At 32.7% G+C, this 21,466-nt stretch overlaps 3 protein-coding genes across 5 annotated transcripts; 2 read left to right on the plus strand and 1 right to left on the minus strand.

The window, feature by feature from the left end:
* Nucleotides 1–6,990: 6,990 nt before the first annotated feature.
* Nucleotides 6,991–11,736, plus strand: LOC110644445 (protein WVD2-like 2). 3 transcript variants are annotated; one of them, XM_058146706.1, is made up of 7 exons: nucleotides 6,991–7,115; nucleotides 8,585–9,035; nucleotides 9,923–10,010; nucleotides 10,149–10,237; nucleotides 10,347–10,418; nucleotides 10,486–10,596; nucleotides 11,233–11,736. In XM_058146706.1, the coding sequence occupies exons 2-7, from the start codon at nucleotides 8,589–8,591 to the stop codon at nucleotides 11,524–11,526; spliced, it is 1,101 nt and encodes a 366-aa protein (XP_058002689.1). In that variant the 5' UTR covers nucleotides 6,991–7,115; nucleotides 8,585–8,588; the 3' UTR covers nucleotides 11,527–11,736. The 3 variants fall into 3 exon arrangements, with proteins under 3 accessions (XP_058002689.1, XP_058002690.1, XP_058002688.1); XM_058146707.1 differs by having other exon boundaries at nucleotides 7,003–7,212; XM_058146705.1 differs by lacking the exon at nucleotides 6,991–7,115 and adding an exon at nucleotides 7,174–7,297.
* A 1,497-nt stretch (nucleotides 11,737–13,233) lies between these two features.
* LOC110644444 (uncharacterized) lies at nucleotides 13,234–17,838 on the plus strand (the record flags this gene model as incomplete). The annotated part of the gene is made up of 8 exons (XM_021797216.2): nucleotides 13,234–13,683; nucleotides 14,229–14,498; nucleotides 15,920–16,046; nucleotides 16,522–16,583; nucleotides 16,698–16,919; nucleotides 17,105–17,226; nucleotides 17,332–17,470; nucleotides 17,556–17,838. Coding segments are annotated over 8 exons (1,545 nt in total), but the record flags the coding sequence as incomplete, so codon positions are not given.
* Nucleotides 17,839–18,116: 278 nt separating this feature from the next.
* On the minus strand, nucleotides 18,117–19,089 carry LOC110644447 (histone H1). Its single transcript, XM_021797225.2, has 2 exons — nucleotides 18,813–19,089; nucleotides 18,117–18,713 (listed from the first exon to the last, which is right to left on the minus strand). The coding sequence occupies exons 1-2, from the start codon at nucleotides 18,978–18,980 to the stop codon at nucleotides 18,204–18,206; spliced, it is 678 nt and encodes a 225-aa protein (XP_021652917.1). The 5' UTR covers nucleotides 18,981–19,089; the 3' UTR covers nucleotides 18,117–18,203.
* Nucleotides 19,090–21,466: the final 2,377 nt, after the last annotated feature.

The following is a 21,466-nucleotide window of genomic DNA, read 5'->3' on the forward strand; positions in this document are numbered from 1 at the left end:
CAATTATACTATCAAAACTCACCTTTATTTACTCGTGCCTTGTACTAGATAGGCACACCACTTAAACCCATACTGACCAAACATAACATTTCTTGGAGTATGTATCATCATGGCAGACCTCAACATGTCTGCTAACTCTATTTCACATTTTTATGTACTCCACGAAAATCAAGACACCAACTGAGGCACTCTTATATTAACTAAGGAATAACGCAAAATCTAGAAATGAAGAATTACAGAAAAAAGATGAAACAGAATCCTATACTTCTCATCTGACTCCTATTAGACTCTTCCCAACACTTTAGATAAATATTCTCTATGAATCTGGAGCCTAAGCTCTGATACCACTTTTGTCACGACCCAACCTATGGGTCGGACCGGCACTAGGGCTAGGGCCTGGGCCAGCCTAAAGCCTCCGAGGCCCGTAGTAAGCCTAACTATTCCTCAACCCAACTCTAAGGCCCATTTGGGCTCAATTTTAAGAATTCAACTAAATAGAGTTCGGCCATAAAATAGACCATTCAATGGGGAGTTTTTGACTCGTCCGACCTATAAACACAATATATAATAAATTGGAGAGCTCAGCTCACCCTCCACATAATTAAAATGTTATAACTCAAATGGGAGCTCAGTTCCCTCATCCAATCCCATCATGCATACAGTTAATAATTTTACAGGTCCAACATAACTTTTATAATACAGGCATAAAATAAAAATAAGTGCTTTTAACACATGCGGAGTCCAAAATTTAACTCAATCATAAAAAATACATTAAATACTATCAATGGACCTGCGAAGAAGAAGAGCAGGTTAGCCACAACAAATAATCCTCCTGTAGCCTGGAAAAATAGATGAACAGAAGTGAGCGTTCGACTCATAGAGTAAAATATCAATTTTAACCATAATCTCTATAGTTATTTAAAGCTAATGCACCCTGTGGAGTAAAACACAACATCGTTATAATTTTCATATCATAACAGTAAAAAAGCAATTTGGAGCACTCACACACTTAACACTGTCAAACAATAAATATATGGGAGTTGATCCCCTATACAGCCCTCTTAATCCAACCTCTCTCAACGAGTGTCTCTCAAGCTGGACTTTCACTTAATAAACCAAATGCGGGGTCCCAGTGAGTATCTCTCAAGTCGTGTCTATCCCGAAGGATCAGGTCCCAGCGAGTGTCTCTCAAGCCATGTCTACCCGTCCTGTCCATATCCAATACCATGCCACACACGCACACTGCTCCAAATTACCACAAACAACAGCCATGGCACTTCAATAATTATGAATGCAATATAAAACGTGCCTAGTGTTTAACTACATAGATACATATTTATAAGTGATGCATGGACATACTTGAACATATAATAATATCGAAATTATAATTAAAATTAATATTTTACTCACAAACTTGAACCGAGGTCACTGCGGTGGCAGGGCGGAGGAGGAAGACTGTCCCGGCTCACTTGACAATTTCATTGTAATTATTTAATATATTTGACTCAATACAAGTTTAGAAAAGACCAAAGATATCCTAAGTTGTGCTGAAAATCCGGCAGAGTCTCCCCTATACCTATGACCTACCCAACCTGTAAAATGGTTCAAATAGCACTTTTAAACTCAACTCATATCTCATCATCATTATATGGCCCATTTTGGGCCCTCCAAACCAAGCAATAATCACAATAATAGACAACTCAATTATAAGACTTCAAAACTAATATTTTTCAAAAACTATCCAAACTAACTTTAAAAATTCTATAAACTTGTCCCGCGGTCCTTAATAATATTATAAGGCTATTGCAATAAGAATCGTAATTTTCTTATCATCCACGAATATTTTATAAATTTTATTCTAACTCAGTAAAAGGCAAAAATTGAGTAATGTAGAGTTCAAGTTTACCTATGCCAAATCTGACAACTGGAACGTGTCTAGAATGTCTGAAAACAGTGAGGTAGCCTATAATCTTGACTCAGTTCTGAAATGGTTCCAATAGCTTATTTGCTCGGCCTGAAATTGCAGATCCGAACGACAATCGAATTTCCATGAAATGAAAGTACATACGCGAAGTCCATAATACCAGGGTTAGAATAAAAAAAAAATAAAATAATTATTTGAAAATTAGGGATGTTACAAGTCAGTATTTATTTCTTCTCTATCATAACACATGTGATAATATCATCTTTTAACTTTACTAGTTGTAGCACTGTTATCTTTTAATTTTGTTATTTATAGCACTATTGTTCTTTAATTTTATCATTTGTTGTACTACTGTTTTTCAACTTTTTTAACACAAAAAAGTAATTAATAATTTTTTTTAACAATATTTTATAATAAAAAACATTGTGGGACAATAATGTTACAAATGATAAAGTTGAAAAATAATAGTGTTACAAATGATAAAATTAAATGATAACAGTATTACAACTAGTAAAGTTAAAAGATAATCTTGTTACATGTGGTATGATAGATGAGAAAGAAATGTTGATTTAGCACCACGTTAGATTTTTCTATGTTAGCATTTAACCAGAAAACAAGTGATTGAAGGTTGTAAAAGTTTCACTATGAAAATTTAAAAATTAAATGAATTTTATGTTATATTTTTAAGTTGAGAGACTATAATATTAGAATCTCATAAATTTATGAACGATTGTTGAATTTTAACCCACGTTAGAGGGTTATGATCAGATGTTTTAACTAACTACGTAGTACCCATTGTATAATAATTAATTAAGCTTTAAAAATGAAATATAAATATGATTAATTAAGGTGAGTATGTTAGGAAGCCTAATCTGACAAATTACACCGATAATAATGTTTATTAATGAATGAGGAAGGCATGTGTCATTCTCTAAGAAACTTAATTTGCATCTATAAATGGTTGGTAATTAATCACAATCAATTTGATTTTTAGCAAATATGTAATTGTTGATGTTTCGTGACCTTAAATGTGGCTACCATTTCTTAATCTTCCCAAAGAAAATAATTAATTAGAATGACTGTGGACAGATTTATGTGGTTTCAACTTATTCCATGATTAAGAATGAACAATTTAACAAAAAAAAATTGAACAGTCAGATTCCTTTAAGAAAAAGATTGGACAATCATGCACCATCATTAATTAAGTAATTTATTTGAATAAAGTGTGATTAATTTAGACCAAAAACATCCCAAACAAGTTAGAATTACCAAAAATAATATATAATTAAGTGACGTGATTATTAAAATGAGAATAATATTAATAATTTTAAAATTTATTAGAATAATATAATATTTTATTATATTAAATAATAATTTTAAAATAAATAAATAATAACTTATAATTTCTAATTTATTTTAAGTATTTATTTACATATTTTTACTTATAAATAAAATTAATTGGCTCAAGCCTACAAGAAGCTAATGTAACCAGCTTGGAGCTTAGTGCATAGTGTAGGGACAATCAATCAACAAAACCTAACGCTGTAATTTTAAGTTTTCTTCGTCAAACAGCTTTTGCCGCCAATTACTCTGCTTCCTCATACTTACGGCCATCGCCACCATTAACACAATGTTGGACCATGATCTATTGGTCCCCTATTTAAATTTTTTCTCTTTCAAAATGAGACCAAATGGGACCATTATAATCTTCTTTTGTGAGATGATTCCAATTTTCAAATTCTGTACTCTATTCCTTTCATTGAATTTCCTGAAAAATACCTTCACTTTTTTAAAAAATATAATAATAACAATAATAATAATAAAGATGATTAAATGCTTCTTGCTATTGGCTGAAACTTGTCTTTGTTAGGAATATGTTTCTTTCTCTAATAAACTTAATTACATTAATTTGAGTTATTCTTTTTTAGATTGATACATTCTACCAATTTTGGAATGGCATCTTTAGTATTTGTGGTGGTGCCATGATTAAGATGTTGATTAATTTAGATGGTAAAATTATTGAAAATTGCTTCATGAAAAGTGGTATTTGAATAAATTTTCAGCTTTCAAATATAAATGTATTTACTAGTACTTATATTTTGATATTATTTTTCTTTAAGATTTAAATATATATATATATATATATATATATATATATATATATATATATATATATATATATATATATATATAAAGAAATTCATTAGTAAATAGTAATTTTCTACTCAAATTATATGGGAAAAATTGTACCGCAAATGGTGATGGGATAAGTTTTGGGAAAAAAAATATCAAAGAAAAAGGGGAAAAATTTTCTTTTTTCATATAAAGTTGAATGCTTTTTGACTTTTTTTTGAAGATGGGAGGTGGGAATATTCAAAAGATTGGCAAAAGTTCAATCTATTTCAAATGAGTTGGAGTTTGTCTCATCCGTCACACTCCACGCTACCCTCCTTTATATTGGTGTATTTTTTTTTAATTATATTTTATAATTATTTTAAATTATATCCAAATAGTCTAATTAAATTTTCATATCAATCATTTAACAGGTTTAAATTTGAATATCAGCTCTCTTAATTTCACTTTAAAAAAAAAATCAAAATGTGGCAAAAAAACATTGGTTCCTAGCATCTTTTATGGTGCTCTATCCTGTGTAAGCAAGCAGGTTCCACAAGCGAGCGTGTATTACTTTGAGGAATGAGAGAAGGCTTTATTTTCTTTCTTTTTCCCTGCATCCAAGCAAATGGTATCAGAAAAATGTCTTCTTAGAATCTAAACCAGACAATTCACTGAGATATTCCTTTGCAATGAGTGTATAGACTTGACCAATATGTTTTACGATAGTTTGAATTCTCACCATATATATATATATATATATTCTACCAATCAGCGGTGATTTGATTTTTTTTTCCATCTTTAATGTTTAAATCTCTCGATCTACCTATTTCGTGATCATTCATCTCTTGTTGGGAAGAAAATTATATCCTGCTATATATCTCATAATTGTCTTAGCTTTTATTGCCTAAAATATATATATATATATAAAATTTTCTTATCAAAACCTGATCCATTATATATTAAAAACACAAGATATACAATGGAATTCTCCTATCATATTTATATAGGTAAGAATTTTCTCTATTATTTAATTAAGATTGTGAGACTTGAATACCATTAATCGAATATCAACAGAATTTGATTCAAACCATTAAAACTCAAATTCAATGATTTGAAAGCTACTTTTTCTAAACTAAACTTGAAAGGAAATTCCCCAAACTGGTTAAGATTTAGGGTAAGGAAGGGAATTGAAGCACCCATTTAGTAAGAACCCTATTCCATAGCTCCCTCCAACCTTCCAAAAATGAATCGAGCTGCCTACTATGAAATCATTCTATGCTTGAACTGTTGTAGTATTTTGTAAGTGTCATGGGGTCCAACCACTCACTGTTAATCAAGAATTTAATATTGTTGGTATCATTAAAATATTATTTGTGCCCTAAATACTATATTGGTACGTGCATTAATATGCCTTTTTGTGTTCAACATGTTCAAACCTAATTCTAACTATTCCTTAGCTTACCTTGTCAATTAGTTTTGCCCAAATTTCAACCAAATATCTCACATATATTATCAAATTTTTTTAGGAAAAAAATTGAAAGAGTCTGGTTCTAATTGGTTCACAAAAATAATATTTTTCGTATTTTTTTAATATTTGAAATAATTAAGAAAATAAATCAACGAAAATATTTTTCTGATCAAAGAAAAAATTAAGTTATTTTTTAAAAAAATGACTTTCTTTTTTTAAAAAGAGAAAATTATTTTTTATTTTATAGATTTTAATAATTCTATTTAGACTCTGTTTATTTTACATAAAATAATTTACATGTGAAAAATATTTTATGTCAAAATTATTTAATTTCATAAAAATGATTTTTAATTTTAAAAATGAAAAGTTATTTTCTTTTATTTTGATGTTATTTTTATTTCATTAATAATTTATTTTTTTTATTAAACTTCTTAAACACTCCAAATATTGGGAAATCAGGAAAATATTTTATTTCAAATAACTGAAGTCTTAAACATAAAAATACTTATATATAAAAAATATAAATATATTACTTCAATTTAACATTTTAATTATATAATGAAAAAATATTTTTATGAAATAAAACGGTGTCTAAAACTCAACACGAGATAAATATTTAATAATTAAATTATTGTTTTAAAAATAGAAAAATTAACTGAATTGGTAAATATACATTAATTAATTAAATATTTTAAAAATAAAAAATAATTCTAAAAAGATATGAGCAAAGCGTACAAACAACAAAGTTAAAAAAAATAATAATAAAAAATAAAAATCTTTCAACGAGATTTGAGCAGGCAGAATTAGACTTTTGGATCAACGTGTCGCCACCATCACGTCGGCGCTATTTATTTACAAATCTCTCCTTTCTTTTTTAAATAAATTTCGGTTCCTGATTGTGCCGTCAATTAACGCTGTTAGGTAAAATTTCTTTCAAATATTAAAATTTTATGCAAGAAATATTAAAATAAATATTGTTAGACATCAAATCAAGTTTAATCTCTATGTCTAATATAGTTTTCATCCACTTTTGAAGTTTAGTTGCTTATAGTGTAAAACATTTTTGTATGGTCTTGTGAAGTAAAGATAAAGCATTCTTTGGTTAATTTTTTATAAATATACTTATAAATTTTATCTTTTTTTATCCTCCTAAAAGAGTTAATAATAATTTTAATATTAAATTATTATTTATTGTATCAGCTTTTGCTTTACAATACATTAAAATAAGCTTTTTGCTTTACAATACATTAGAATAAGTTGATTAACATTTTGTTTGATAAAAAGATTAAAGAATTTAATTTTATAAAATATAAAGGCGTTATAAGGAGATTTAAAAAATTATGAAGATTAAATAATTAATTTTAATAAATGATAAGGAAATTATAGTAATTTAATCATGAAAGAAATAGAACACCGTTAGTAACGCCGTTAAAACTGAAAAAACCGCTCTATGCATAATATAAACCCTCAAGCGCAACATAAAATAAAAACAGTTTCGAGCCTCTCGCTACATTTTTGCTTCTTTTTTTATTTTTGGAGAGAGATAGAGAGAGAAACGGGGAGAGAGGAAGAGAGAAGCTCGAGATCCTGTCAGATCGGACCGGAATTGTAAGAAATCTCTTCATATTCTTACTGTTTTGGGTTTGTTTCTTCTTGGTGATGGCTCTGTTTTCTTGAAAAAAAGCAATGTGGTTCGATCTATAAGGTTTTTTATCTGATATTTGATTTGCCGTTTTTGAGATTCTGCCTCTTGAAATGAGCTTCCTCCCCCGTTTTGTGTAAATTTTGAGGTGTGTTAGTGCTTCATTGGGAATGAACCTTTTTTTTTTTTTTTTTACTCTTTTACTCTAGATTTTTCTGGATGCATTTATCAGTTTGGATGTCAAGGTTGGGTCATTTGTTGCTGTTTTTGTATTTCATGCTGTGTGTATGTGTTTTTTTTTTTTATATATTTTTTTCCCTTTCTGTCTTTCTTTTTTATGGTATATTCGGCCTGCGTTTATGGTTTTTGTATTCATTTCTTGAGTTTTTGATGGAATATTTGATTTTTGGGCGTTTAACGAAGCTATTTTTGAGTGCTAGTGAGCTTCGCCTTTTCTCTTCCTTTCGATGGTCTTTCGCTTTTAAAGCATGATATTTTTTTTGACCTGTTTTGGCCCTCTTATCACCAATTTATCCTTCAATTATTAATTTTTACCTCCTATGAATATAATGGTTCTGTTTATGTTTCTTGATTTCTTCAGTTATGGTTCAGATTATTTTGTTTTCATCTGCACCTTCTTTGCATATTTTAATTCTCTGCTGGGAATTTTCCTGGGAAGAAAATATCGACTCAACAATAAGATCATTTTATTATGTGCCAATGTCATGGAATACTTCTGTTAGCATGAAATTGTCGAGCTAGATAGAAAAAAAAAAAAATGATCACCTAGTGGTTTTATATAAACTACTTATGCAAATTTTGGAGTGATTGATCTTTTTGGGATATTATCTTTTATGGATATTTAGCCTAGCCAGGGCTTACAACAAGATTGCATCTTTCCGTTAAGTTTACCTGTCGTTTTGTGCTCTTCACGCAAGTTTTTGGTGGTCTTTAAGTTATAATTTAATTTATTTTGTCATGACCCAGGAGTTCTACTGCGTTCTTGCACCCGGTAGATTTTTCTTAGCTTCTTCTCTTCTCAACTTGAATTGACTGCTTGTTGGTCTTTTCAGGTGGATTTTTCAATAAATATTTTCTTATTTCATTCTTAAAATCGTATTTAGTTTATCTTTTACTCAATTAAATAAAAAGATTTATTTTGCTGCTATTTATTGATAGAAGTGTTTAACTTTGTTTATTAAATTCAACGTATTTGACAGTTTCTATTTGTTTTAAATTATATAGCTGTTAGAGTGCTAAAACTAATTTTGAACTATTTACATTTCATGGAAATAGTAAATTCTTGTTTTGTAGGCCGTTTTGTTTATTTGTTTGCTTTTTGTCTCCACAAACAAGTAGTTTATTATCAATCTATGAATTAAACATGTTGCTTTTGTGAAGCATTTTGATGCTAAGAATATTGCAATTCTTTCAGTGTGATGGGACTAGAACTTGCAGATGAGGAAATGGATAGGAAGCCAAATGGTGCCGTAGTGAAGTCAAATGGTGTCTCTCATGATAAAGTTAATGCTCTTCCTAAAACTTCAGGACATAGTGTGGAAGCAAAGGACTATGAGGAGAAGGAATGCACTGCAGAAGATTCAGTTATTCAGAACCATAACCAGAAACAAGATGTGCTTGGCATCAAAAACACAAATTTTAACCCTGATCAGGCTGAGGGTAAAAATGAAAAGCCTGGAGCTCTGAAGTCGAATGATGATAAAAATTCAAGTTTTCCTGCTTCAAAATCCGGTGGAGCGAGATATGCACAGGGACAGCATACTATCCCCCAGCCATTTGCTCTGGCAACTGAAAAACGTGCTGGTGTGAACACTTCAAAAAATGGGAATAATTTGAGTTCCCCTATTGCTACAAAGAATTCACAGGTAATTAAAGTTCTCAACAGCTTTTGTGGTAAATCAAACGCTGTCATCTTGCTTTCTATTTTTTGCTCAAGGATTGCTGATCTGATATTATTAACTTGAGGCGAGCCATGACCTGAACTCAAATTGATCTGTTTGAGATTTGATTATTGTAACTACATAAGTGGACTTTGGGATTGGGTGATAAACTATACATGCTAGCATCAGCGATCAATTTAGAGGTTTCCAACTTACATTGTTTGGTAGAGATCAGGAACAAGAAAATTGAAAGTATTCTGAAATTATAACTTTAGTAACCATGTGATGTTTCCAAATGAAAAATAACATGCTGTTTCTTGTTATCTCTTTTTGTAAATTTCTTATATTTAATCTAGAACCTATTTTGGATGAATTTTTTCTTTTTCAGATATTTGGAACATAATGTTTAAAGATACAAGTGAGACTGTTTTCTTATCAATGCAACTGCCATTTTTGAGGTTTTTCTCCCCCATTTTTTCTGGTGGTTTGAATTTATTATTTTACGTGTATGCATGTTAGTGGTTATTCAATTGTGTTGGGCTAGTCATTGACTTGGAGAACTTTGTTTAGAAATTTAGGGGATAATATGTTTGAAACTTCACACAATTGTTTGATGTTGGATTGAATTCAACCTAGACTCTTATCTTTATATAATAGTATGACTTTACTGCCTTGGTGTGCCTCAATTTGTAACTATAACCATATAACATAATTTGCATTGGCCACTGAAGTTTGTATGGGATGAAGCGTATCTTTAATTCAGAAAGCTTAATGGAATAATGAATTTTGTTCCTCCATGAATTAGTGATATTATGTATTTATATTTATATCTGGATATAGCACTGATCTTAAAATTATGCCACTTCCTTCAGCCTAATTCACCTTCTACAGCAAGGAAGCCATTGAACCCTGATAATAAGAAGCTTCCTGATGAAGAAGATAATTGTTCTGTTGCGTCCTCATATCCTTTTCTGGTTTTAGCAATTTACATTTTGAGTTTGGGGGAGAGAGAAAAAGAAAGGCTTTCTTTAAAACTTTGGTTCACGTAAACTCTGGCTTTGTTATTTTTGGATAAGTAGTCCTTAGCTATGTGTAGTACAGCTGCATCAGTGAGAACTGTTAAATCTATAACCATTGGAACAGCTCCTACCTTTAGATCTACCGAACGTGCAGAGAAAAGAAAGGAGGTATTTATTGATCAAATGCCTATGTGGATCATGTTCCTTGAACTTTTTCCTTCATTGACACATTTGTATTGAATCCCATAAGTTAATTATCTTTGTTGTTGTCAACCAGTTCTATGCAAAACTAGAGGAAAAACACAGGGCTTTGGAAGCAGAGCGAAACCAGGCCGAGGCAAGGTCCAAGGTAGATTACCCCCTAATCTTTTATATTATGTGTAAGTGCACACTTAAACTTTTCTCCTTTATTTTAGGAAGAGCATCAAGCAGCCATCAAGCAGCTTAGAAAGAGCATGGTGATTAAAGCAAAACCTGTTCCTAGTTTCTACTATGAGCCACCTCCACCTAAGGTTGAACTCAAGAAGGTATTCTGATCAGGACTTTTCTCAGTTCAGTGTGAATTCTTAAAGATTGAAGATGCATATGAAGCAGTTAAAAAAAGCCATCACTTTGCACAGATGAATACTAAGGACCAGATGTAGGACTCCTGAAAATTTAATGAAACTTGCATATTTTGAAGTAGGATTTATCTGCAGCAGTGACGTGGAATATCTATTTTCCTCAAATTAACTGAATTTGGACTTTGTTTGAGCTTGCAATTGTTTTGTCTTGGTAGCTATGACAAAAAGGCTACCAATAATGGGATATAATTTGATCAAATTTAGGGAAAAATTTTTAAGCTCGAGTCTGTTAGATTTCAAAAAATTTTTTTTGGAGCCCTCACTTACAAGCTCAAGCTTTTAGGTTGAGCAGTTCTTTTTATAAAATTAACTGTCTTTACCCTTCAAAATAGTAGATAGATTAATAAATTAATGAATAATAGCTGTCAGCTGCAGTGTATCTGTCTCCTAATTTAGAACTGTTAACAAAAATTAACATGGTTGTTAGTTTAGTCCTAGTATGATTGTACCATTGATTATAGTATAGATGCACAGCCTTAAATTCTGCCTGCAGCTTTTGTCAGATGATGATATATTTTGAGAATATTTATTGGTTGCCAGCTGCCATTGACTCGACCGGTGTCACCAAAACTAAACCGGAGAAAGAGCTGCAGTGATGCAATTCAGTCATCTAAAGATGACGTGGGGAAACATTGTGCTCGGCACAGCATGGGTAACCACAAAGAAGATTTGAATATCGCTGCCACAGCCAAAACTAAGGTTCAGAACAGTGCACAGAACATTAACGGCACTCGCAAGGCCAAGGACAGATCTAAACAGGAGCATGTTACAGCAAAAGTTGTTCCTGACAAGATAATTGAGGAGACAAAAGAAGACATCACGGTTGAGTCATAAACAGCTGGTTTTTACGAACTCTTTTAAGCGAGGGAAACACCTTGAATTCCCTTATTTGATATTTTGAGAGGGAATAGCCTGCTTCTTTTTCCATTGCGATGACTTCTTTAAGTAATCTGTGTCAATGTGAATTGTATATGTTTTGTATGTTACATCATTACATATCATGTTATATATAAAAAGAGTTGAATGATTCTATTTTGGACCAAATTTGTTGTTTTTCAGGTGTTTGCTGTTTTATTTCTTTGGTAACCATGACTAAGTAGTTGTTCTTTCAAAAGTTGCACGTTGACATTGTTTGATTTCGAGTTTGCTGAGGTTTTTTCTCAGACATTGTTCACCTTTTCTGCTGCTGAGGATGTAACTGGTAGGGATAGGGTGCCTGTTATCAGTCCTGATGTTAGGTTTTCCTTGTTTAGAACTTAGTGCAGATAAAACGTGATTCTTGGAAGTTGCATATTTAACTACTATTTTGGACTGAATTCTAAGATTGCAGAGTTGACAAATGACAATATTAGAAATCTTCATCAAATTGTCATTAATGCTACATATCTGCATAAATTTTGATTCCAAACAACTGCGTTTTTGTTCTTCAATTGAGGTTTTAGCTGTAGTTTTTCCATGTCTAAAACACAACTTCATTGATTAGCATTTGTTGACGGTTACATTGAAGATCACCTTGATCCTAAATTTGAAGCAGTTAAACTAGCTGCTAGTCATAAAAAATAAATTAAACACGAAAATAATGAATAAAATTTTGCAGAAATTACAAAAATTATTCCATGGTTTTGCACATTTTTCAAAACGGTCATCAGATTAATTTTTTTGCCATAAAGCACCTTGAGATTACGCATTTTTAATAAAGAAAGGAAATTATTTAATAATGACAAATTATAATTTACTCTCTAAAATTCAGTAGAATTTATATATTTTTTCAAATGCCGATAAATCACGACCCATCTAATACAATCATTGTACGCCTCATCTTATAAGTAGAATCCAAACCCAATTAGTTTATGTATTTTTAAAACTCACCCATCTGGTTATTGATAGTTTAATAAATCTACATATTTATCCATACCTAGATTTATAACACAAAAATTTTCATATTATTTTTTTATTTTTTTAATTGTAAATAATATAATATAATAATAAAAATTTTAATTAAATTCTTTTTATTTCAAATATATAATATATTTAGAACATTAATAAAATAAAATGATAATATTATGATTAAAATAATAAATATTATAAAATATGGGACTATATTATAATAAAATTTATATTATAAATTTATAATATTAGTTTGATATTTTTAATATAATTAATAATAAATTAAATAGAGAATTGAATGAATGAATTAATATATAGATTTATTTAAATATAAAGGACTAAATAAATAAATTTAAAAAATAAAAAACCAATATTTAAGTTTTACTAAATTTCATGAATTAAATTATAATTTATCTTTATTATTATTATTTTTTTTACTAAGTCCCTCTTCACTAATAAAGTTAAAGTTAAGGTACTTTTAGGATTTACTGTAGTAAATTGTAATTTCCCCACAAAATTATGTCGGATAAATTTACTTCCCTCTAAATTTTCTAGACCCATAAATTATTTTTGGATAATTTTTAAAAAATAAAATTATTTTCTTCGTCTGCCATAGTATAAAAATTTCAAATTGTTAGGATAAGGGACCGTTAATGTGGAGAAAATTTGGCTGCATTAATACTGTCAAACATTTGTGGTCTCTTTGTTTCTTTCTCAGTTTCTCCCTCCACAACTATGAGCAACCTTGTTCACTCTCGCTCCTCCTTTTCCTCTCTTTCTTCTCTTACTGTCCAGCCCCTCAAACTCCACCGAAAACCCTTAGCTTCAACTATCTTCACCTCTTCATCCTCGAAAACCTCAACCCTGATTTGCTCTTCCAAACCCAACAACGGCCGCAAACCCATGTCGAGAAAAGGCAAGAAATCATCTTATGGCACCTCCAGGAGGTCAATTCTCAAGAAAACGTTCACCCAAGAGCACGTTACCTTCACTTTTCCAGTCGCGGATGATCCTCATGTGGGCATAATTGGAGGAGGCATGGCGGGTCTGGTTTGTGCTTTGAGCTTGGAGAAGATAGGGATCAAGTCCACAGTCTTCGATACGGTTGGTCAGTTGTTTCTTTTTATCATTTGTTTTTTAATAGGGAGTTTCAGATTTTTTTTTTTTCTATGTTACGGTGAAGGTAGACGATAATGGGTGGGTTTTATAATGTGAAATTATCAATATATGCTTTATTTGAGAGTAATTTATGAGCTATTATATGCCTATAGAAGTAACGTTCTTTTACTTCATTCTTGTTTCCAAGAGTTTAAGGATAAAATGCTCAATTTCTTATAAACCTGTTAGCATGGATAAACAATTTGTGTTTTGGTTTACTCATTTCTGAAATGTCTTATAAATTTCTCTTTCTTTGTTGAATTTGTAAACACGCGTTTGCCATCTGCGCGTAAATTTCCTGAAATGAATATGCCTTTGGATTTGACTTTCTTACACTATTGAATGGAGTACTATACGTGCTTCCAAGGGAGCATGTTTCCCTGTGGAATCCACATTGCTGTTAGGATCGTGCTTCGGGAGCATCTTTTAATTTCTTTTGTAGGTAAATTATTACAATTATGAAGGTTAATCACAAACCCATGCTAATTCAGGGGAACCATGGTTTGGGAGGAAGAATGGGAACTAGAAAAATTGATCCTCAGCCACTAATATTTGATCATGCGGCTCAATTTTTTACAGTAAGTAATCCTCAGTTTGCTGAGTTAGTTGATAGTTGGTTGGAGAAAGGTCTAATTCGACAGTGGCAAGGTACAATTGGAGAGCTTGAAGTGGGTGGTCAATTTGTTCCGCTGCCTTCTTTGCCTCCAAAATATGTTGGTGTCAATGGAATGCGCCCTCTTGCTGACTCATTGCCATCTCAGGTGATTATTACATACTCCTCTAATCAAGAGATGAATGAAAAGTTAATTCTTTAAAAAAGATTGGACAATAAATAAAGGCTAATTGTTGTTGGAGACCTTGTAGACATAAGGCTGCATCTTCAATGGTTGGCTTAGGCTGGAGTTGCTCTCATGCCAAAGCAACCTGGCTCTAAATTGACTAATTGAGGCAACAAACTATGGTTCATCTCTAGATTAATTTTTCACTCTTGCATTAGGTTGTCTAATGTCTTGTTGGTTGAAATAATGATACATTATCCAAGTATTATTGCAGTTAAGGAACCATAATATTGTTCCAAAAGAAATATATGGCAGTATAAAGGTGAAAAGCTTGGTTTTGTATTGTTTAAAGCTTGAGCTTAAATCGCCAAAGCCTAGGGTTTGTGCCAAACTTACCAGGAAGGCAGTTCATTATGGCTGTGGTCCTGTGGATAGGAAGGAGAATGTGTTCATCAGTAGATTTGATTGATATGAAGTATCTTTAATGTGAGATCTACATAGTTGTAGTCTTTCTTTGTTCTATTACTTTTTGATCTATAAAATTCCTAAGTATGCCTCGAAAAAATAGGTCAAGTTTGGGGGATTTAGTGTAAATTTCTTGATTGCCAAAATTAATTCTTTGCAGTGAACTTCAACTGTGTGTTGGATTGGCAATGTAGGAATGCATCTCATTATGCATAGTCATTTTGGTAAATCTTGTATGTAATGATGCACTTGGGAAACTTGAGAGAGAGAGAGAGAGAGAGAGAGAGAGAGAGAGAGAGAGAGTTGGGAGATGCAATGTAATATTGATCTACTTGATATTTGCATTCTTTCCATGTCGATGATGTTCACTTATGGTTTCATGTCAACCAATATAACTGTCATTATTGGACTTGCCATGTCCTTGGGCAGGAAAATTGGGATTGAGCTTATCAGGCTATTTAGTTTATGGTGTAGGCCAGCCTAGACTAACATATATTAACCAGTTAAGCTCAGTCAAAATGTTGGAAATACAGTCTTGGAGAAATTTTTGGTTTAATTTGGAATATGCTGTCTAACATCTAGTTGTAAAATGTAATCCATGACATACTTAGGCCAAGCATCTCAACCCAATCTTCCCATTAGTTGTGGTTGATCCACTAAGTTGCAGTCTTATGTGGACGGTGCTAGGCGTTACTGATTGATGGTTATCTGGTATGAAAACTCTTTTACCAATTATTTGCCTCATACTTAGTAATTGCTGCCAAAAATCTATTTCTTCTGGTGTTTTAGGGTATACCCTGATTGCTGCTGACTTATTAGGCACCATTTATGCTATTTTATTTTAGTTTTGAACCAGGGAAACTCTATTTTTTATTACCTCTCTCTTTTTATGACATCCTCTAGGTCACAGCTTAATAGATTCTGGACCCTTGCTGCAGACTCGCATGGTTAATGTGGTGAGACCTTGCTGGATAAGTAGACTTGAGCCATTCAATGGGATGTGGCACTTGAGCGAGAATGGAAAACCTTGTGGGCAGTTTGATGTCATTGTCATTGCACATAATGGTGAGACTTCTTCTGTCCCTGCATTTATACTCTTATTTTACCAATTTTGACAATATTTCTGCATTTTGTTGTATTTCAGCATACATATTATTTGAAATTTGGATGACATAAAATGCTATATTTGGCTTCATTTTGTTAAAATGGAATAAATGATTATTCCACTTTTGCCAATACAGGTTTTCAAGGATTTTTCTAATGCTATGGTGATTGATCTTGCTTGATTCTACTGAAATGTTAATACTATTCCGTATTTTTTCTATATTAATGCAGGTTAATCTAGAATATGCATGTCTGTAAAAGGTCTATTCAATATGAAATATTGGCAAACCAGTGACAAAAAATTAATGATTGTTTATAGGTATATAAATGTTACCTTGTCCATTTAGTATTAAGTAATGTAAATCTATACAATTTTAAAATGTGGCGTTCATATGACCTCTGTTTTGGGTTTAATAATAGACTCTCTATCTAACAGGAAAATGTGCAAATCGCTTGCTTGCTTCATCGGGCTTGCCTCTAATTGCAAGACAAATGAAAGTATGCTTAAAACTTTGGTTTAGTCGGTGTAACCTAGACTATGCTTTGGCTTTATTAACTTCCAGTTATGGATTATTTGTTTTCAACTGCTGGTGGTGTTTAAATGCTTTGCAGAAGCTAGATTTGAGCTCTATATGGGCCCTCCTTGCAGCATTTGAGGATCCCCTTCCCATCCCAAGTGGTGCACCTCCGTTTGAAGGAGCCTTTGTGAAAGGAGTTGATTCCGTCTCATGGATGGGAAACAACTCTATGAAGCTATTTTCTAAGAATAACAGTCCTCATTGTTGGACCATTTTCAGCACTGCAGCTTTTGGAAGGAGGAACAAGGTTCCTCAGGTTAGTCTTGACTAATTTGTTTTCCCTTGAAAATAAATGTAAAAACCAAAATTAAAAGAATTGAAGCACCCATCCTCAAGCTAAGCTATGGTTGGGTTCTGCATTAGAGAGATAAGATAAAAGCAGATATTGTGGAATAGAGGTTTGTATTCTATGTAATTGTTGTTTTTAAAATGTTTTAATAGGAAAATATACCAAGTGCAACAGCAGAGAAGGTGAAGACAGCCATGCTCGAGGGTGTGGAAGCTGCACTTGGAATACCAAAAAGCTCACTTCAAATGCCTTATTATAGTAGATTACAACTATGGTAACATGAAATTCTTATTTCTTAGGGGCTATGAATATGATAAATAGTGTTTATCTTGTGTTGAAAAATAAAGTTATTGAATGAGGTGAGGTGCGGGTGACACAGGGGTGCAGCCCTTCCAACCAACAGTCCGGGAATCCCATTCATTTTTGATCCCCATGGAAGGGCTGGCATATGTGGTGATTGGCTGTTAGGTTCAAATCTGGAGTCTGCGGCTTTAAGTGGCATGGCTCTTGCTAATCATGTAAGTTCAGTTTAGTTTTGCTTTTGTGTTTTGAAACAGTGAGTCTGAATAAGCAAATGATGTCTGGGAGATGGGTGTGATGCAGATTGGTGATTTTTTACGAAGTGCCATAGGCCGCCCGGAGGAGTTCGCTGTGGGCTTGCATAACGAGTTCCATCCTATTGAAGGGCACGATATTGGACAATTTTCAGGGTTGGAGTCCAGGGCAAACCCCAAGGAACTTCAACACTTGAATTGAATCAATAATGATTATGATGATTATTAATTATGTAATTACTTGATTATCGTATCCTATCTATGCTAATGAGGCATTTCTGTTGCATTTTTTTATGATATAATTATGAATACCAGAATCATACAATTTTACATGTCTCTTTATACGCACGTGCCAACCACCGAGCAATTGCCCACTCCCAGCAAACCCGAATTATCGGTTCTTGTTGGTGCGGGTTAATCGGTTTCGCCCGATCGGTATAATGAACAGCCCCATATACTAGTCTGGTCATTTCCGTTTACGTTAATTTACTATTGCGTCCAAATGTCGCTAACGTGCGCTTGCAACTTACGTTTACGCTAGAATACGCCGAGAAACACTGTATAAATTTTAACGAAACGCCATTAAAGAACACAAATTAAGGAATTTGAATAACCTAAACCAATAGCTCTGTTGCAACTTGCATCTATCAAACAACAAATTTACATCTCTATGCAATACTCAACTCAAGACTACATCTCATTTCCTTGCCTTCTTCACCGTCTTCTTTCCGGGCGTAGTTTTGGAAGTAGTTTTCGCCACCTTAGCCGGCTTGGCCACAGTTTTCGGCTTTGGCTTCGGCTTCACTGCCGGCTTAGACTTAGGCTTCACTGCTGGCTTAGCAGCCGCCTTAGCTTTCACAGGAGCTTTACTTTTAGGCTTAGGCTTGGCTGCGACTTTAGCTTTGGGCTTGGCTGCGACCTTAGCTTTGGGCTTGGCTGCGACTTTGGCAGTTTTCTGCTTGGTAGCTGCGGGTTTAGGCTTGACATCGGCTGGTTTCATAGCCGGAGCAGAGCGAGTTGGAGGAAGCTTGAAGGAGTTTTTCACTTTGACGAGCTGACCAGATGCAACAAGTCTCTTCAGTTGAACCAGCAAAAGCTTTCTGAAATTTGAAGGCAACTTCTTCTGCTTCTCTTCGATGAACTTAGTGATCGCATATTGGCTCGATCCAGTCCTCTCTTTCAGTGTCACAATCGCATTACTTATCATCTGCAAGAAAAATTTTCATCAACTCGATGGACAGAAAACAAATTAAAAGAAAAACAAAATACGTCGCTTGCGTAGAAATAAAGTAAGAAGAGGGATCACCACAAGGAAAGAAGGATAAGCGCGAGGGGACTTGGCCTTCTTATGCACGGCTGCCTTCTTGGCTTTTGGCACACTGGCCTTGGTGGCGGTGGCCTTTGTGGTGGCTCTTTTGGACCTCGTCTCGTTCACCGCCGGCACAGCAGGAGCCAGAACTTCAGCATCAACCATTGTTATAACTCAGCGAAACGAGCTGACCCTAAACAGGAGAAATTCTTGGAGAGATGGAGAGATCGGTGGTTTTTTTGTTCGCGGAGAGAGAAAGCTCGATAAGATATAACGGCAATAGATAGAGGCTTTTATAGAGAGAAATCGTGGATTGTGATTGGTGGAAAGGAATTTGACATGGATCGATAGATTTAAGGAAATTTTGAATTTGGACCGTTGGATTGGAGACATCTTGACGGTTGAGAATAAATGCTTTGTAAAGAGACGGATCGTGAAGTTGCAAGGATAATAGGATATGGATGGGAATGAGATGGGGTTTCAACTTTCAAGTGTGTTTTTGAGCTGATTTTTAACGGACGTAAATTAGGCTGTGGTTAATGGATTTTAATGAGATTTGAATGGTTTTTTAGATTAGGACGTAAGCTTTCTAATGAGTGTTTATTCAGGCTGTTTAGTGAAGAGAACCGGGAGAATTTTGGATTTGAATATGGATTGGTCATAACTAGGGTTTTTCATGGGTTAACTGAGGTTTTGAGGGATTATTTAAAAAATCTTGGATATTAAATTGTTGTTATTTTGATAATATATGATTCTAGCATTGTAAAGGAGTTTATTAATTCAAGAATCATGAAATTTGGATAAGAAATGGGTGCTGAAATTTTGATTGGAGAGTGACTCAATTTGAACATACTCAATAGGGTGTGATAGTTTTATATATTACAATATTGCAATATATGTACTTCAGTCATCATTTGGTAAATTTATAATATAAAATTACAATCTACAAAATGAAATGAGTTGGAGCTACATGTTACTCCTATATATAATTTCAACTTTTAGTATGTTTAATTTGGGAAAATATTGATTAAAAACTTGTATGATTACTTTTTTGTTTTTAGGGTGCTCTTCAACATTTTAGGCTCTCTAGATTAAACAAAATGCTCAACTATTATGAAAAAGAAAATTAGTAAAATTAAAGATGGGTTAAAACAAAATTTTACCATCAATATAGTGATCATTTCATTTTATTAATGGATAACTTAAATTATGGGAAAAGTCTTTTAATTAAGTTTCAATAAGCACATTATCTCTATTCTCTTTTTAGTTTTTCTATTTTTTCTCTATTTGCGTGTCTCAAACTAGTCGAGTTTTTGCTACCTCCTATAGGCTTCTCTTGTCCCTTTCAAGTGGGGGATGGTTCCTTCTCTAGCTTAGCATATAGCTTTCGTTTTTCCCAACTTCGAATAGAAGCATAAATATATTTTGCATTTTTTTTTTGTTATAGGTCTTAAGGCTTATAGAAAGGATAGATTTCTGAAGTGATATGCAAAATCCGTAAGTGCACGAATCACTCAAGTAATAGAGTAATGAGTAAAGTATCGTTCTCATGAGAATCGTGTTGATTACCAGTCTATGAATATTTCAATTATCTAGACTATTAAAATTAATTAAGTAATGAGAGAGTAATGAAAAGTAAAGCAGATGTAAAGTTAACCAATTTTAGCAAATTAATCTACATAAAAAAAACTAATTAATAAAAAGATGATTCCAAAATTAGAGTTTTTACACTTCTATTAGCTAGGTTTTAATCCAATCTATCCAATAATTAAGTGTTGTCCCTTATTCCAACCTAAGAAGGGGGGTGAATTAGGTTTTAATTAAAAAATTAAAGGCTAGGTGAAGATTTTTGGGTGAAAAGCACAAAGAAAAGGAAGGAAAGAAAGAAAACAATAGATTTTATAGAGGTTCGGCTATCTCAAGCCTACGTTCTCTTCTCAATGCCCTTCTTGAGAGTTAACTCCATTAAAATTTTTCTTTGGGTGAAGAATAAATCCTTTACAATCACCACAAGAGCAAATCCTTATTCTTTTACAAACCCTTTTCAATCAAGAGCAATTAATGCTCTATCACACTCAAGTAACAATAAATGTTCACAACAATCTTGAACTAACTCTCAGAACTAAGAAATTACAGCTCAAAATTTTAAGCTTTTACAATCAATTATAATAGCTCAATTTCTAGAGAGAGAAAAGAAGAAAATCTTTTGGACACAATAAATTCTCAAAGAAATAGTTGTTGCTATTTCCCTCCAATCATAAATGGTCTTTATTTATAGTTTTGCCAAAAAAATAACCGTTGAGAGTGCATTAAATGCAAACATAGTCATTCAACCACCTAAAATCCCGTTTTATCGAGTTTTAGAAGCCTAAGTTCGGCTGCCGAAGTCTTTTTTTACTTCAACTGCCGAAGGTTGGAGCATAAAAAAATGTCATTTAAAAAATGAAATTTGATTATCGAAGTTCTCAGTTTTGGCTGCCGAAGTACTCTTTGGACAAAAAGGGCATTTAGACTTTAAAAACTCAAAAATTATCATGTTAAAGAGTGAACTTTGGCTGCCGAAGTTTCCACTTGAAAAACTCAAAAAATTAGCAAGTTCATCCTAGTTGGCATCCAATGTGGCGTTCAAGTGGAGTGCCTAGGTGGCAGCA

The sequence above is a fragment of the Hevea brasiliensis genome, chromosome 5 (genome assembly GCF_030052815.1).
Source record: "Hevea brasiliensis isolate MT/VB/25A 57/8 chromosome 5, ASM3005281v1, whole genome shotgun sequence".
Taxonomy (NCBI): domain Eukaryota; kingdom Viridiplantae; phylum Streptophyta; class Magnoliopsida; order Malpighiales; family Euphorbiaceae; genus Hevea; species Hevea brasiliensis.

Bases quoted from the DNA above. Each gene is read 5' to 3' on its own strand.
- LOC110644445 (XM_058146706.1), top strand. From the start codon at position 8,589: ATGGGACTAGAACTTGCAGATGAGGAAATGGATAGGAAGCCAAATGGT. The intron at 10,419-10,485 runs GTAGATTACCCC...CCTTTATTTTAG, and splicing joins AGGCCGAGGCAAGGTCCAAG to GAAGAGCATCAAGCAGCCAT. The intron at 10,597-11,232 runs GTATTCTGATCA...ATTGGTTGCCAG, and splicing joins CTAAGGTTGAACTCAAGAAG to CTGCCATTGACTCGACCGGT.
- LOC110644447 (XM_021797225.2), bottom strand. From the start codon at position 18,980: ATGGTTGATGCTGAAGTTCTGGCTCCTGCTGTGCCGGCGGTGAACGAG. The intron at 18,714-18,812 runs GTGATCCCTCTT...TTTTTCTTGCAG, and splicing joins CTTATCCTTCTTTCCTTGTG to ATGATAAGTAATGCGATTGT.